The sequence below is a fragment of the Tricharina praecox genome, assembly GCF_024521635.1.
Source record: "Tricharina praecox strain CBS 144465 chromosome Unknown BZA05scaffold_29, whole genome shotgun sequence".
Taxonomy (NCBI): Eukaryota; Fungi; Ascomycota; class Pezizomycetes; order Pezizales; family Pyronemataceae; genus Tricharina; species Tricharina praecox.
In genome coordinates this window covers 333,037-348,584 of record NW_026250431.1, presented here as the reverse complement: position 1 = coordinate 348,584, position 15,548 = coordinate 333,037, and the positions used below count along the sequence as shown (strand labels likewise).

Genomic DNA, 15,548 nt, shown 5'->3' with positions numbered 1-15,548 from the left:
GCTGCAATATGGGATTAGATTTATGGCTACTGCACTGTAGTCCAGAATCTTCGGCAGTCGTGGCAAACTTTAACCTTCATGTTCCACTGTTGCAAGTGCTGAGAAAGTCGTGTTCAGATCCAGTAGATCTAGATATTTGAGGGGCTGTAGACGGAGAACCGGCTAAGGAGCCTTTCCGGCCAAGTTCTGGTCTGAAAGTTACTCAAGGCCTTCATACATGTGAAGAAATGTCTGGTGATGATTTGAGTTATCCTTCCCACCTACACGTCAAACTATGTTTACTTCTCACCTCCACCGACCGGCTCGGCCACCACCTCACACCTTATCAGATTGCACACTGTACGGGACTGATGAATTGTGGGTCCGGTCTTTGTTCATGTTCCGGAAACGATGGCAGGTAGCTACACTAGATGACTATTCCGGTCGGCCCGGAAACGCTCTAGTTAAATTTCCGCGATGATGCACTGGTAGATACCTAACAGAGTACGACTTGCAATGTCGACGAGCCCTGCGGAGCCCTGAATCTAAAACTACGCTCTACGAGATCGGTTTTACCTTGGTAGGTACTTGGTGGTAAGCGCGGTGAGTATAACACTATACATTATATGAAGATAGAAGTTCCCCTTAACCGGAGTCCTCACGAGCGACCTTTTTCCATTCTCAGTAGAATTCATCGTACCTCCACCCAGAGCCACACCCTACGATGTCTCAGACTCCAGATGGTCGTTCTGTCCTCAGCCCCCTCAGCTCCAACTCTGATTCCGATCCGGAATGTAACTCCAACTCCGCCTACGCTCCCTGCAACGCCGCGATTGACCAGCCCGCCCAAACAGCCCAAAATCCGGCAGCCGACCGTTCAGGGCCCGAATGGCTCACCGACGACCGGCGATCCGGCACGACGATGCTGCATGCACCATCACGCATGCAAACACTGCACCACGTCCTTTTCGCGCGGCTATTCGCGTGCTGCGGCTGGCACGGCTTCTGCAACATAGTGCGTCCGGGCTCGGTGCGGCAATTCGCGCACTACCGGTACCTGCGGCAGGAGTTCGGGCTCGTGCCCTCTCCGCTGGGCTTCGGCTTCCTGCTCGACGAGAGCCACCGCTATTGCCTGTTCGTCGCCCGCGACGGCGTGTACGTCTTCAGCTACCGCCACCGCGTGGCACAGCTCCTTGCAAGGTCCCTGTCTGACGCGTTACTGGTGCTCCGCGGATACCGCAGGCCGGACGGGAATCGCCGCCTCCATGGCGCCGTCTACGATCCTGCCGCTGAGGACCAGTCTCCGCCCCCCGCTGCAGGGACTGCGGATGCCGAGGCCGCTACGGCCGCTGTGGAGCTGCTCTCGACAGCGGCTACCGATCCGCCGACCACGGAGCAGACCCCGCCCTCCGAGCATGGACCCGCCGGTTAAGCGATGGTCCATGGGGTTTCCGGGTTATTCCCTGAGGGCTTCGAGGCTTCTGGCTGGTTGGTTAGGTCACTTGGGTCCTCCTGCGGCCGTCTTTTGTCAGTGGACGGCCGCTTATTTTAAAGCCTCCGTCGTCAAGCTCGCTTGGTACAATACATAGCGCTGGGTTCGTGAATCATACATCGCAAGCAAGCAATTGTTAAACATAAACAAAAAAACAGCTGGAGTCGTGCCATTCCCTGTGCGGGTATAAATGTAAGTGTAGGTATATGTTTGGCTTGTGAGGAGATAATACTGGCCGTTTGCCGTATTGTTGTTAGCTAGTTGCTTACCTACCTACCTAGAGGGGGTGATTCAAATGTTTTGTCTTTTTATGCTGCAGATTTCTGGTATGAAGTGCGGAATACAATCGTGTTATGATGGAGTCGATAGATACGATGGCTTCTGAGGGTTTTGTTTAATCATTTATGTGATTTATTGCATGCGATTTACATAGTTCAAGGTGACAGAATACAGAAACACGCTGACCTGGATCGGTCCGCGGGCTGCTCGTTATGGCATCCGCTAGCGTTCTGTCGAAGAGTCGGAGGTGAGCTGTGGACCATTGCTTTTCCTTTGCAGTATGTTTGATGCGCTCTGTAGACCTGATGGAACGGCCAGGACGTTTTTATTTTGTTTAATCAGTAATTGCATGCGACTTATCTAGATGATTTTAATATCACCCCGTTCGAACGGCTAGGACAGAGAGCTTTTTTTTGCTTAATCAATAATTGCTTGCGACCTAAGTGCCAGGACGGAGAGCAACACCTTCATAAAATCTCACTTAGTGAGTGATAGCGTGTGTTTGCCTCCGCTGGCCACAGTAAAGGCGTCAACCTTGCTTCTACGGGAGGGCGTTGAGCTACATAAGCCGCTGGGTGGTGTGGTAGGCGGATACCGATAGTAGCGTCTCAGCTGACGCCGACCATATTCGCCATCAGCTCGTCTAGAGCAGTTCGAAGTTCGAACTTAGGGAATTACATGATGTGGTGGTGGAACGACTCGACGACTCGACGACTTGACGTCTTGACGAGGCTGCAAAAGTCTGTTTCGTTGAGGGATTTGGTGTTAGAGTGTACCTACGGTAGACAGAGTGTAGCTCTAAAACGCAATACCTACTCAGTCCGTACATGGAATACCGGTAACTCTCTCCATACAAGCTTCAGTGTTCAAATTGACTTCAGTCCGAACGCGTAGGTATACGGTACGTATTATGTGCGACCCAGACTTACCTGCCTATGGTATGGTACAAGGGGATTCCAGTTAAGTTAAGTTGGAAAAGTCATAGGTCAAAGGTCAAAGGTCAAGACTCAAAGGATCGGTACCGTATGTATCACGGGCGCCGTCGAGTCGGCGTGAAAACGCCGTGACGTACGGCGTAACGCCGTAGCCGCGTAACCATCGAATCTAGGCCCCGCCCCGCACCGACCCGGTAGCTACCTCTCCTCCTCAGATCTCGCCATAATTCCAGCTTGAGAGATAATCCAGCACTTGGCCTGTGCATCGGCACGGCAGCTCTTTGATTAAAGTTTAGTCATCCGATACCGACCTAGATCACAGGTACCGTATCGATCTCGGCGGGTGGGTGGCTTTCATTTCATTTCATGAGCGTGACGATGATGAACTTCACATATCCTCATGGTATGATAACTAATTGAAGTGAGTGAGCACTGAGTGAGCACTGAAAAAACGGTTGATAAGTGTGTGCGCACTGCGTGTACGCCATCGGTATATACATTGTCCTTCCTATCCCCGCAAGCAAAACTATATCTACCACTTCCGTCCCAATAGCCTTCGACACGTCTCCCGCGCGATCTTAAAAATACACATCACGCCCTCGTACACCGCGTACGTACCTAGGTACATACACGATGCCGCGCCACTTCACCACCTATTCACGGCACCCGCTTCATGGTTTTGACCAGTCGCACACGCCGATACACGACCTGTGCAATTTTTGGTGGTGTGAATATGATTGCTGGATTGATACACTGAAGATCAACAGGTATGAAGCCTGCAAGCCAATTTCCCCCCTCCCACGCCTCACGTCTCACAACGCCTGATGCCCTGATGCCCTGATGCGTGTGGCTTGCATCCAACACTGGTGATGGAGCGGTGGCAAACAGTGTAGTTGGAGATTCTGGATGCTCAGTACCTATTGGTGGCGGCGTTTTTGGTGGCCATTGTGGCTTTCTCGGCGTTTGTGGCGTTCTCGGGCGGCGTTCTCGGCATGGTGAGGGGGACAGGAGCTTCCATGGCAGAAAGATAGCTCTGGGTATTTGAGAAACAGGGTGAGGGGTTCGTTCGATTGGTTGGGGATTGGTGGCTGTCACGGTGATGGCGATTCGATGGTGCGCGGAGACGCGACTTTTGGGTCTTTTCGGCGTGGTCGCGGTTCCAGTGGACGAGATCGAGAAGCATGACCTTTAACACATGCTGCGGTCTGGATTGCACGGCTGGACTGTTCTTTCGGCTCGGATGTCGAAACAGGTTGTGGAGAAACGAGAAGGATGTGGTTGCTCGAGTCCTCAGCACTAGTCGTCAACTAGCTCCCCACTGTATCGATCACGCCGCAGGCCGCAGGCCGCAGCGACAAGGACCATGGGCGATCGCGATCGAAGCGAACCCCGCACGCACGCGTCGGTCCCGACTTCCTGGGCCGTCGGAGGTTTGTCGATTCCTAGCGTCGTCGTGGGGCAGCTCGAGCTGACGATGCAGCTGCGATGATGCTGCGGAATATCGATATCGCCCTAGCTAGGGAGTGGGAACTGGACCGGCGTGTTCGAGCACCATGCACTCGCGTCACGCCTGTTGGACCGAGCTGGGTGCGGGGAAAGATAAGGATTGAGGGCGGAATCCGGGGGGGAATGGGCCAGGAGGAGGCGACATTTACCAACAGTAATGCGGTATCGTCGCTATATCGTAGCTGTATCGTATATCGCTTTTCTCCAGGCTTTGTGCGAATCACGTCCGGCCCACAGGAAGCGACATTACCAACAGCAATGTGGTATTGTAGCTGTATCGTACATCGCGTTCTCCAGGCGGTGCCAATCACCACCAGCTCCTCCTTCAATCGTGGACTTCCAGCACCCTGGCCCTGTCCTCTAGAGCGTGTACTCCCACATCGCCCCGTCACAGCCTGATAGTTAACCCCCGACCCCCCTTTCGCCTGCTGCTTCCTGAGATTCATCCGCCCCCCGTGCTCCCCCCCAGATTGCCGGTTCGCCCGAAAGAAAGGAAAAAAAAGCCTTCATTCCCCAATATCTCCACGATGCCCGTTCTGAGAAGAGGTGATAGTAAGAGTAATCTTCCGTCCGTTGCGTTGAGCTCCTCTCGTCGTCGTCGTCGTTTGCGGCCCCCGGCGTGCCCCGTGCTGACCGGATGCCTGCCAAACTCCGATAGGGTCGGCCGATTGGAAGCGAAAGTCAGAGGATCAACACAACACCGCTGCGTCGTCGTCGTCGTCAAAGCGGCTCAAGGAGTCCGCGGCAGCGCCTGCGAAGGTCGAGCCTCCCCAGAAAGAGGAGCCCAAAGGCGCGCTCTCGTTCCTATGTGCGTGCTTTCCACGTGCCCGCGTGTCCGCCGTTTGCTGACGTGAAACGCGTCTACCCATCGAATAGCTGCCGCCCATCAGGAAGAGCTCAAAGGCGCAATCGAGTTCCGCGTGGTAAACAACGATGGCCAACGCGAGAGCACCATCGTGCTCGCGGGGCTCAAAACCATATTTCAGAAGCAGCTGCCCAAGATGCCCCGAGACTACATCGCGCGCCTCGTGTTTGACCGCACCCACCTCTCGATGGCCATCATCAAGATGCCGCTGGAAGTGGTCGGGTGAGTCCCGTTACCTACCCAGGCCGAACTAGAACGCGCGGCGCGTACAATGTGTCCTAAACGTGTATCGCGTCCACCACAGAGGCATCACCTATCGCCCGTTCAGGGGCAGAGAGTTTGCCGAGATTGTCTTTTGTGCGGTCTCGTCGGATCAACAGGTGAAGGGCTACGGTGCCCATCTGATGTCCCACCTCAAGGTAGAGCTGCGCCCCTCCCAATTCCCCGTCGGTTTCATCAGTGTTGTCGGTGTCGTCGTGTCCTCGAGCTCACCGCCAATCCGCAGGACTACGTGAAATCAACCTCGGACGTGAAGCACTTCCTGACGTACGCCGACAACTACGCCATCGGCTACTTCAAGAAGCAGGGCTTCACCAAGGATATCACGCTGGAATCGCACAAATGGATGGGCTTCATCAAGGACTACGAGGGCGGAACGTTGATGCAGTGCACCATGATCCCGCGGGTCCGGTACCTGGCAGTAGCGCGCATGCTGGCCAAGCAGAAGGAAGCCGTCCACGCCATGATCCGCGCGCGCTCGAAATCCCACATCGTGCATGCGCCGCCTGCAGCCTTCGCCAATGGGCCCTGCAAGATCGATCCTTCGTCGATACAGGCAATCAGTACGTCCCCGTCCCTCCCGTCCCCCCGCAACCCCAACTTTTTCCCACACTTTCCCCACCGCTTCCCTCCCGCAACCCACCACTTTCCCCACACACTCTATCCACGGACCACGCTTTGCCCCCCATGCCAGTACGCACCGTCCACTATATCCACGGCAGGGTTGACCCATGCATGCTTGCTTACCTACTGACACAGTTCTGTATCCATAGGAGACGCCGGCTGGTCACCAGAGATGGACGAGCTCGCGCGACAGCCGAAGCACGGGCCGCACTACGCGTCACTTTTGCACCTTCTGACGGACATGCAGAACCACCAATCATCATGGCCATTCCAGAAGCCGGTGGACCACGAGGAGGTGCCGGACTACTACCGCGTCATCACGGAGCCGATGGACCTGCAGACCATGGAGGACCGCCTCGAGGAGGACGCTTACACCACCCCTGGAGACTTCGTGAGAGACGCTAAAAAGATCTTTAATAATTGCCGCAGGTACAATAATGAAACTACCTCCTACTGGAAAAATGCTACCAAACTGGAGAAGTTTTTGAATACCAGACTCAGGGAGAATCCCGACTGGGTGGTATGTCCTCACACATCCTCACCCGTCCACCCAACCGGTCCTAGCTAACGACCGACCCCCACAGCATCTGGCGGACTATTGAGATACGGCTTGATCTATGTGCTTAACGGGTGTTTGTTTTGTCTATCTATCTGCGGGTGTTTCTTCTGCCGCAAGTTTTTTGGATTTTTTCTTCCGCAAAGCAAAATTGTTTATCCTTTTTGCATACCTCCTATATGATATTGTATCTGCATTTCATGTCTGCGTTTCATACCTAAGTACTTACGTTGCGGTGATGGATTTTGGATGTTTGGGAGATATCATGATTGGAATTTGAATGTCGACCCGCTTGCTTGCTAAGTGCTTGCTATCTGCTTGCTTGCTTGGTGGTTAGTGGTTGGGCTCATCTGGGCCGTTTGGGCCGTTTACGGTGTACCTACGAGAAGGGGAATGGGAATATCGGTGCTTTAACGATGATTGCTGAATACAGGGGCAGTGGGTGCCTGGGAGCCACTGGGATTCACAATAAAGGAAACTTTTGAGATCCATTGATGATGTTTATGGGAATATACCTACTCCACGCTGTGGTCCCGGACGTCCAAACCGCAAACTGCAGCTCGAAAGCGTAGCAGTCACAGCCTCCAAGTGAGTATACATTCCCGCTAGGGGATTGGTAGAGGATGGCGAGTACATACTCTTTCGAGAACGACACACTTGTCACTCGTCACTCGTCACTCGTCACTCGTCACTCGGCGTTAAGTCAGGACCATCACGACGGCGGCGGGCGAGGAAGCAGCAGCGGTAGCAATGGCACGTTGGAGGAAGGCCACCTCATGGTGCACGGATGTGTGGATGGATGCGCAGAGTGGGTGTGCGCGGAGTGATGAGGTGGAGCAGCGACATTTCGGACTCGGACTCGGACTCGATCACACCACAGCACTCGACGTCGGTTCTTGGATTGACTCGGTCAATCTGGTGAATAACCAGAATCGTTCCCGTAATGGCTCTAGTGATACGGGTTGATGGACTGCTGTACTGTCCGCGCGATGGCGTGACCGGCGAGGGCCCGCAGCCAATCACGGTAATCGACTCGAGATGGCGGATTTGCCCCGAGTCGAGACGGCCCGCTCGACCGGGCCGATCTAGCGGAGCTATGCAGTAGAAATCGGGGCAACAGAGCAACAGAGCAACAGAGCAGAGAGCAGAGATGTCTCACCTGAAGCCGGGCGCTAGGTGGGAATCTGCGTGTGTGTGTGTGTGTGTGTGTGTGTGTGTGTGTGTGTGTGTGTGTGTCGGTGTGTGTGTGTACTCAGCCATAATCTACTGAGGTCCAATACTGGGATGGTTGAACCAAAAAAAAACGGCTCCTTACTCTACCTACTGGCTTATCGAGCTATGTATTCATCTGACCGAGCTATTAGTCTGGTCGCGTTAGTCATCTGACCGAGCCATCCAGTTTACCCAGAGCGGGCGAGTGCTAGTTCACTCATAAGCCACTTCATCACCACTGTCCAGGGCTACTTCAACCAGTGGCCCTCTCGGAATCTGCCCATTTCAACATATCATAGTCACGCGAGGCACACACACAGCGAATTCGCCAGATGAGAGTCGAGTCGAGTAGAATTCAATCCCAACCGCCAACCAATGATCCGCCACTCCCAGTCCGTCCGTCCACACATGCAAGTAAGTTTTGGTATCGTATCGTCCGTTCAATCCACCTCTCGTAACTCCGCCTCCCATGAAATAATCCATCCATCCATCCATCCATCCAACCATCGTACAAAATCCAGACCGCCCCTACACACAGCACAGCACAGCAAAGAAAAGTAAAAAATCCAAACTGATCTAAACGCCCGCCCGCCCGCCCGCCAAACGCCACATTTTGTCCCTCCGCGCCTAGGTAGTCTAGTCCTTGGGGGCGATCATCAGCTCCGGTCGGACAAGCTCGTTGAACTCGGCTTCGGTGAGGGCCTCAAGCTCCAGCGCGCTCTGCTTCAGCGTGGTGCCCTTCTTGTGGGCATTCTTCGCGACCTTGGACGCCATGTCGTAGCCAATCTTGGAGTTGAGACACGTCACCAACATCAGCGATTCGTGAAGGAGCTTGTTGATGTTGTCCTCGTTGGCCTGGATGCCCACGACACAGTTGTCCTCGAAAGACTTCATGGCGTCGGTGAGAAGGACGACGCTGTGGAGGAGGTTGCGGATCAACACGGGCTTGAACACGTTGAGCTCAAACTGCCCCTGCGAGCCGGCGACGGTAATGGCCATGTTGTTTCCTGGGAGATGTTAGCTTTCCGTGAGCAGCTGCACAGGATCTAAAGACTTACCCATGACTTGCGCGCAGACCATGGTCAGAGCCTCACACTGGGTGGGGTTAACCTTTCCAGGCATGATCGACGATCCGGGCTCGTTCTCGGGCAGCGACAGCTCGCCAAGACCGCAGCGAGGTCCGGATCCGAGGTACCGGATGTCGTTGGCAATCTTCATTAACGAGCACGCGAGGGTGTTCAGAGCACCACTGGCCTCGACGATGGCATCGTGCGCTGCCAGGGCCTCGAACTTGTTCGGCGCGGTAATAAAGTCGATGCCCGTAAGCTTTGAGACCTCCTTAGCGACGGCCACATCAAAACCGATCTTGGTGTTGAGTCCGGTTCCTACGGCGGTTCCACCCTGGGCAAGCATCTTGAGGCGGGGGAGGGTGGCTTCGATCCGGTGGACTCCGTACTCGAGCTGAGTGGCGTATCCGGAGAACTCCTGGCCCAACGTCAACGGGGTAGCATCCTGCAGATGCGTGCGGCCGATCTTGATGATGTGGTTAAACGCCTTGACCTTCTCCTCGAAGGCGGCATGCAAACTCCTCAGACTGGGCAGCAGCTTCTCCTGGATCTCGATAGTCGCCGCGATGTGCATGACTGACGGGAAAGTGTCGTTGGACGAGGCGCTCATGTTCACGTGGTCATTAGGGTGCACAGGCTTCTTGGAGCCCATCTCGCCGCCGAGGATTTCGATCGCGCGGTTGGAGATGACCTCGTTCGCGTTCATGTTGGACTGCGTGCCCGAACCGGTCTGCCAGACAACAAGGGGGAAGTGTTCGAGGAGCTTGCCGGAGATGACCTCATCGGCGGCTTGCTCGATGGCTTTTCCGAGCTTGGGGTCGAGTCCGTGGGTCATGTTGACGGTTGCGGCGGCGCGCTTCAGGATACCGAAGGCCTTGACGACGGGAGGGGGCATGCGGTCGAAGGGCTGGTTGATCTTGAAGTTGGTGAGCGAGCTATCGTCGCATCGTCAGCACAAACAACTTCCCCCTGTGGACCCCGCCCATAGTAGCACATACCGCTGCGTCTGCGCTCCCCAGTACCTGTCGTTCGCGACCTCGACATCTCCAAAGGCGTCCTTCTCAATTCTGGTTCCGTTTACCTGTCATCGTGCGGTTCCCGTCAGTCTGTGCGTCGAACCCACGCAAGACCCGCCAAATGTCAAAAACATACCATCTTGAATGTGCTTGTGGAGAATGCAGAGTAGGAGGTGCGGGGAGAGCATGGGAGGGAGACAAGGGCGTTCGCTAGGAACCTCGGTCGGCGGGGCACAGCCGACAGCAACCGTGTGCCACCCAGAGCTCCTGCTCGTGTCACCGAGATTGATTTTTGTAGTGTGTGTCTGGAAAACATCTTGTCGCGTCCGTGTGTTGTCTTGGTTGAAGGAGAAAGAGAGCGGGAGAAGCTTAAAAAAAGAGAAGAGGACAGAGTGGGTGCGAGAGGTGGAACTTTTTTTCCTCCAAGTTCGCTAAACCGGGCCGTAAGTTGTAGGGGACACGGAGCAGATCGGAAGAACGCGGCGACGTCACGGAGCACGCTTCGGTAAGGACGGTCATACGGTATCACTCGATTCTTACCCGGCTGGTCATTTCCACAAATGTTTTACTAGCTACCGGTGTGAAAGCTCCGCCAGGAAAAGCCAGAGCTTCGAGGAAATTGTTCCGTGCGGTCCGGAGGTCTCGGGCCCGGATCTGCGTGGGCGGGCAGGGGTACAGATTGACCCCCCGCCGGCCGTATCCGACCGACCTGGATCTGCCGGTGCTGAGGAAATCACTCGGAGCCAGCTGCCAGCTTGCTATCTCCAGCTGCTCAGAATGTCGACAAGCCGGAGATGGAACGCATGGCGACTTTGCCTAGCTACGCGAGCTCCTGCATAGAGCATCGCCAGAACGTCCACCTCGTCGCTGCACTCACTCACTAGCCCTCACCCAGGCCCCCGGCCACCAGCAGTCTAAGTGCACACTTCACCGATAGAACCTCCGTATTAAATTGCGCCGCATGTCATGATACTTGTACTTAAACTTTCAGAGAGAGAGAAATCTTCAGTTTATTTCGCATACAGCCTATCTGGACTATGGCGAACCGTCACACTCCTTTCCTGCCCACTCTGGCCGCCGGAGGTTGAGACCCCGTTACCAACCTGCACGATGTGGCGCCGCTGCCTGCCTGCCAAACAAATAACAAAGGAAATCGCATCAAGAAAATATCACCGCATATCCTCATTTCCTACTTCCTCGCACCGGCGCCGACCCCGCCCCCCGCCCCCTCCTTCCACTCCACTCCTTCCACTTCCACGCTTCAATCACTGATAGCTAACCACACACCACAGTAACCTGCTGGGCACTCTTGCTCTCCTCCCGATGCGATGCTTGCCTCCTCCCCATCCTCCTCCTCATCCTCCTCCTTCAGGTCTAGTGAGGCTTTCCTCCCCACATCCATCAGAACAGAAAGAAAATACAAGAGTTGAAACAAACAGAACAACCGCGAACTATTAAAAAGTACAGAATGGTCCTTTAATCCGCAACCGCCCACTCCACGCCAGTCGCCTTGGATACTTGAGCCAGAACTCTGGTGGCCGGAACACCCATCGTCAGCGACGATCTCACCAGAAGGGTGAAACTCGACAACACCATCGCCCCGAAAACAAAATCGCGGCCGTCTTGCGTGAGTTTGAACACACCGCTCCCACTGTCTCCACCCGTTGCAAAAGTGCCACCCCTCATTTCCTTGATCGTGTGAACTTTCGCCCTCTCGATATTGGCTGGGTGAATGCCCTCCGATTCCGTGATGCCAAAGGTGGTCCCCTTGAGAAACAAATGTACTTCCGTCGAGATCAATGTCCCAGCCGTCCAACCAGTTGTCGCTCCATCCTTAAACCAGACATCACTAGTTCCTAGCGCTGGATCCTCGAAACTGACGACTTTTCCGGTGAATTCTGTCTCTGGTCGAACTAGTTTCCATTGGATCCTCAACTTCCCCAGGAATCTCTTCTCCCACCAAGTGCCGTTCTTGCCGACGAAACCGTCTCGGAGTTTGATAAGAGCCCAGTCCTCCCTGTAGCCCTCCTCATCTACCCCTAGCTGGCCATATTGGAAAGCGCCACAGACGCGCCTCACGGCCGAGAGCCACGGCGTAAGTTTTTAGGGAGTGTCGGACTTCGGGGCACGCAGCAGATCTTTCATTCGCGCGATACAATCCAGGCGACTGGGGGAGGTGATCGCATGTGCCGGTGGAAGAACATACTGAGAGCGGGGTACGAGAGGAGATATGACATGAGCGGCCGTCAGCAGCCGCACGCCAATCGAAGACTTGAGGTAAAGGCCCGCTGTCCCCTTATCCTCCCCAGCCGCCGTACCGATACTACTTCCGATCCTGATCGGCACCTCCTCGTCGGTGGCTCGGTGCGTCGCGATACGCCCGAGCTCTGTTATACGGTCTGCTGTTCTGTACGGCGGCACATCGCTTTCCACAAGCTTCCACGCCTGTTCAATTGCCTGCGATGTGTCCTCGGGGACTAGTGCCGAATGCGCCGAATCCCCGAGGTCTGAAAACCGCCCTTCCATGACAACGACCGGTAGATCGCTCACCAGTCTGAGATCCCCGATAGATTCCTCCTTGGAGGTCATGGCGGCAAGGACAACCACAGAAATTCTGGTTGAAAATCCCATCCGCATAGGTGCGAGCCCCATAGGTGCACTTTGGGGGAGGGGAAGCTCTGGGATCTCGACCGCCGCTGTGAGGGGGAAAACGTCTGGAAAACAGACGCATTTCAAGTATCGGTTGTCCCTGACACTGTAGACATCGCCTGGCTCCACAAGAGGTGAGGGAAATCTTCCATGCGTAATCCTGATATACGATTAGGAAGTCCGCTAAATTGAGAATTGTGGTGTGTACTTACAAATTGGAACTACATCCAAGCATGTACAACGAAGCGTAGGTATCGTAGCCCTCAGTTGACAGGCCGTATTTCTGGAGTGCCCAGGCAAGAGTTTCCGTTATTGGGCTCTCCAGACTCAACATCTCATCATCCAAAATAGTGGATGAAATGAATGTGCGCGATGCACTTTTCAACTGGCTTACAGCCTCGATGTTGTCGTCCCGGAATTCTGCGAGCAGCCGTGAAAGTGATTCCATCGGGCTGCCCTCGTCGGTACTGCTTGACCCTGTACACGTTTAGCATGAGTTGGGAGATATAGAGGACATGTGATTGGCACCTTTGGCCTCCACCGTGCTCTCGTCTTCCTTAGCCTTTCCCTTCCTACTCCTTCTCCTTTGCGGGTGAGGGCTTTGCGGGTGAGTGTATTTTAAAAGCGGGATCGTGTGTTAGAGAACGGAAATGGTGTGTGAGGGTAGTATTAAGAGACCCAAAAAGGGTTAAGGTTCAAAAACTTAAATATCTAGACTCGAGTAAACAGTTTTCTTGATGATGATGATGATGATGAGGACGAGGACGAGGACGAGGACGAGGACGAGGATGAGGATGGAAACAAAACAAAACCAGACGAGCCAGGACGGCAAATATAGTCACAGCAAAAAACAATTAAACGTTGGACGCACTGCATCGGGTCTCCCACCGATGACAATGAGCATCACCTCCAAGACAGCTGGCCTCGCCAGGTGGCCTCGTCAGGTCTGTACAAAGTTCGATCCCCCATCAGCGAGTCCCACTCAAGTCCGACGAAGTCCCATCCAGGCTCGCCAAAGTCCCACCAAAGCCCACTAGGGTCCCGCGCCTTCGGCAACTAGTCCCACTCAGGTCTAGTCAGGTCCCACCCGATCGGTGCACTCCTACGCAGCGCTAAGTCGACTGACATGATCTCCACAGGGGCCCCGTCTTACTAAAATAACACGTGATCAGTCACGTGGCCAGAACAAAACATTTGAAAGGCCCTCTTCAGCCGACAAGCCTTGGGCCTGTTCCAGAAGGGAAGGGCTCGGACCGGTACCTATTCGAGCCCCACGTTCACGTACTCATAGTACGTCGACTGCCAACTGCCCCGTTCTAGCTTCCGGACGTCCTCTCGTTGTTCTTGATAATCACGTACGTTGCACCTGCTCTGATCCTGGTAAACGGTCAACTTCCCACCATCACGGACACATTACCGATTCTCGTGTTGCTACTTCTTGTTTCCCATATTATTCGATTCGCGGATGGTGGTTCCTGATAGCGCCGCCTGAGAACAGGGAGCGAATCGCCCGTGAGCTGCGATTAATAGTAATAGAGTGTGAGAGGCCGTCGACTCGCACTCGGCTGATACTCGAGTCGGATCCTGTCTGTTGCTCCTAGAGACCTCATACTGTCACGTACCACGTCTCCTTCAGTCCATTGCACTCGGAACTCGGCCTCATAGTGAATCTTGGGGGATTTCTCATCTGTTCTGCAACGCCGCATGGACTATTTGGTTAACGAGGAGGCAGTGCTAGGCCCGGCTCCTTTAATACTGCAGCCCCCCAGAGTAACCTACTGCCCTCGGGGAATCACCAGCACTTGTGTGCTTAACTGACCAGATACAGTGCCGGCAGCTCTCGCAATTCCATTATCGACCGAATCCGAGTGATTGCTGAAGGAAGGTATCACTCGTAATGGTATGTACGGTCTATGTTGGAATTTGGAGAAGAACTTGACTTGATTGATGTATTGATACGAGAAAGAAGAGAAAGAGGACAGCTTATAAGGGAAACGAGCTCGTGTAGACGACGAGAAGGCCGGACCTCAGACAGAGGACACGACGATAGTCGTCGCCGGACTAGGCTGGGGGCTTGAAGGCTTTCAGCTGACGAGGCTGATTGTGATGAGACGCCACAGACAAAGCCACGAAGGAAATGAGTGCAGTATGCAAAGGAAAGTGGAAAGTAGCAGTGACACCGGAAACAGGTAACAAGACGCATAATATCAACAGTCTATGAATTCGGTTGTTCATGTTGCGGGTTTGCTGATGGATAGGCCATCCGGACAGGAATTACTGCGTTTCCGTACGTCTCACACCACCGGTACCGATTGCCTCCGAAGACCAGTATCCGAGCTCCACCGGGAATGCCGTAAACCTACAATAAACACCAAACGGAAAGAAGCCAAAGCTTCGAAAGCATCACGGCAGAAAAGCACAGCCTCCAGACCGGGTCCTAGACTAGCAACGGAGGCAAAGCTAGCGATCGAGCACGTAACGGTAGGCTACAGAGCCGAAGACGCGAGTAATGGCAGAGAGGCGGGGACATCGGGCCGAGGCCCTCCACCGGGAGAAAGGAAAGCAGAGGTATGTACCAGAGGAAAAATTATGCAGGCACGCTCCCAAAGCGGGGCGGAATGCCCTGCTCGCACGTTTTACATAAAAGCTGACGATATCATAGTGCCATGATCGTTTGTTCGCCCGTTCTCACGCTCGATCCGTACCTGAGAATGTCAACACCGAACCCGTACGATGGCACACACCTAACACTCTGCGCCGGTTATCCTGTCGAAAGCAAAAATAAACCTGCGCCTGTACAATGAGCTTCTCAACTGCGTGGTTAAGAACTTCGAGGGACAGTGGACTCGATTCAAAAGGTTCATTAAAGGTCTTACCGCAGACTCTGTGCAATGAAAGTTCGCTGGTGTAGGATCCGAACTGCTGGCTCGGATGGAACTAATTTTTTACGGTTCTGTGGCTGTAGGTGGTTGGCCTTCGTAGTAATCCGCTCCTGCTAGAGATATGCCGGAGATAGGCCGTTGAGACGATCCAATGTTTCCAGATTCTCTGGTGTGACAGAAAGAGAATGGAGTGGCTCAACATTGACC

The 15,548-nt window shown here is 54.3% G+C and overlaps 4 protein-coding genes across 4 annotated transcripts; 2 read left to right on the top strand and 2 right to left on the bottom strand.

Annotated features, from left to right (window-relative positions):
- Positions 1 to 703: 703 nt before the first annotated feature.
- BZA05DRAFT_438824 (uncharacterized protein) lies at positions 704 to 1,411 on the top strand (the record flags this gene model as incomplete). The annotated part of the gene is made up of 1 exon (XM_051486515.1): positions 704 to 1,411. One exon carries the CDS (start codon positions 704 to 706, stop codon positions 1,409 to 1,411), a length of 708 nt encoding a protein of 235 aa, XP_051336089.1.
- A 3,226-nt stretch (positions 1,412 to 4,637) lies between these two features.
- BZA05DRAFT_157337 (uncharacterized protein) lies at positions 4,638 to 6,705 on the top strand. The gene is made up of 7 exons (XM_051479053.1): positions 4,638 to 4,743; positions 4,850 to 4,999; positions 5,068 to 5,278; positions 5,361 to 5,475; positions 5,562 to 5,898; positions 6,109 to 6,479; positions 6,544 to 6,705. Exons 1-7 carry the CDS (start codon positions 4,719 to 4,721, stop codon positions 6,559 to 6,561), a joined length of 1,227 nt encoding a protein of 408 aa, XP_051336088.1. The 5' UTR covers positions 4,638 to 4,718; the 3' UTR covers positions 6,562 to 6,705.
- A 1,586-nt stretch (positions 6,706 to 8,291) lies between these two features.
- On the bottom strand, positions 8,292 to 9,977 carry BZA05DRAFT_378526 (L-Aspartase-like protein). The gene is made up of 4 exons (XM_051481857.1): positions 9,947 to 9,977; positions 9,793 to 9,875; positions 8,786 to 9,729; positions 8,292 to 8,734 (listed from the first exon to the last, which is right to left on the bottom strand). The coding sequence occupies exons 1-4, from the start codon at positions 9,947 to 9,949 to the stop codon at positions 8,364 to 8,366; spliced, it is 1,401 nt and encodes a 466-aa protein (XP_051336087.1). The 5' UTR covers positions 9,950 to 9,977; the 3' UTR covers positions 8,292 to 8,363.
- Positions 9,978 to 11,197: 1,220 nt separating this feature from the next.
- On the bottom strand, positions 11,198 to 14,122 carry BZA05DRAFT_476773 (uncharacterized protein; the record flags this gene model as incomplete). Its single annotated transcript, XM_051488272.1, has 5 exons — positions 11,198 to 11,827; positions 12,017 to 12,619; positions 12,672 to 12,936; positions 12,988 to 13,058; positions 14,082 to 14,122. 5 exons carry the CDS (start codon positions 14,120 to 14,122, stop codon positions 11,287 to 11,289), a joined length of 1,521 nt encoding a protein of 506 aa, XP_051336086.1. The 3' UTR covers positions 11,198 to 11,286.
- Positions 14,123 to 15,548: the final 1,426 nt, after the last annotated feature.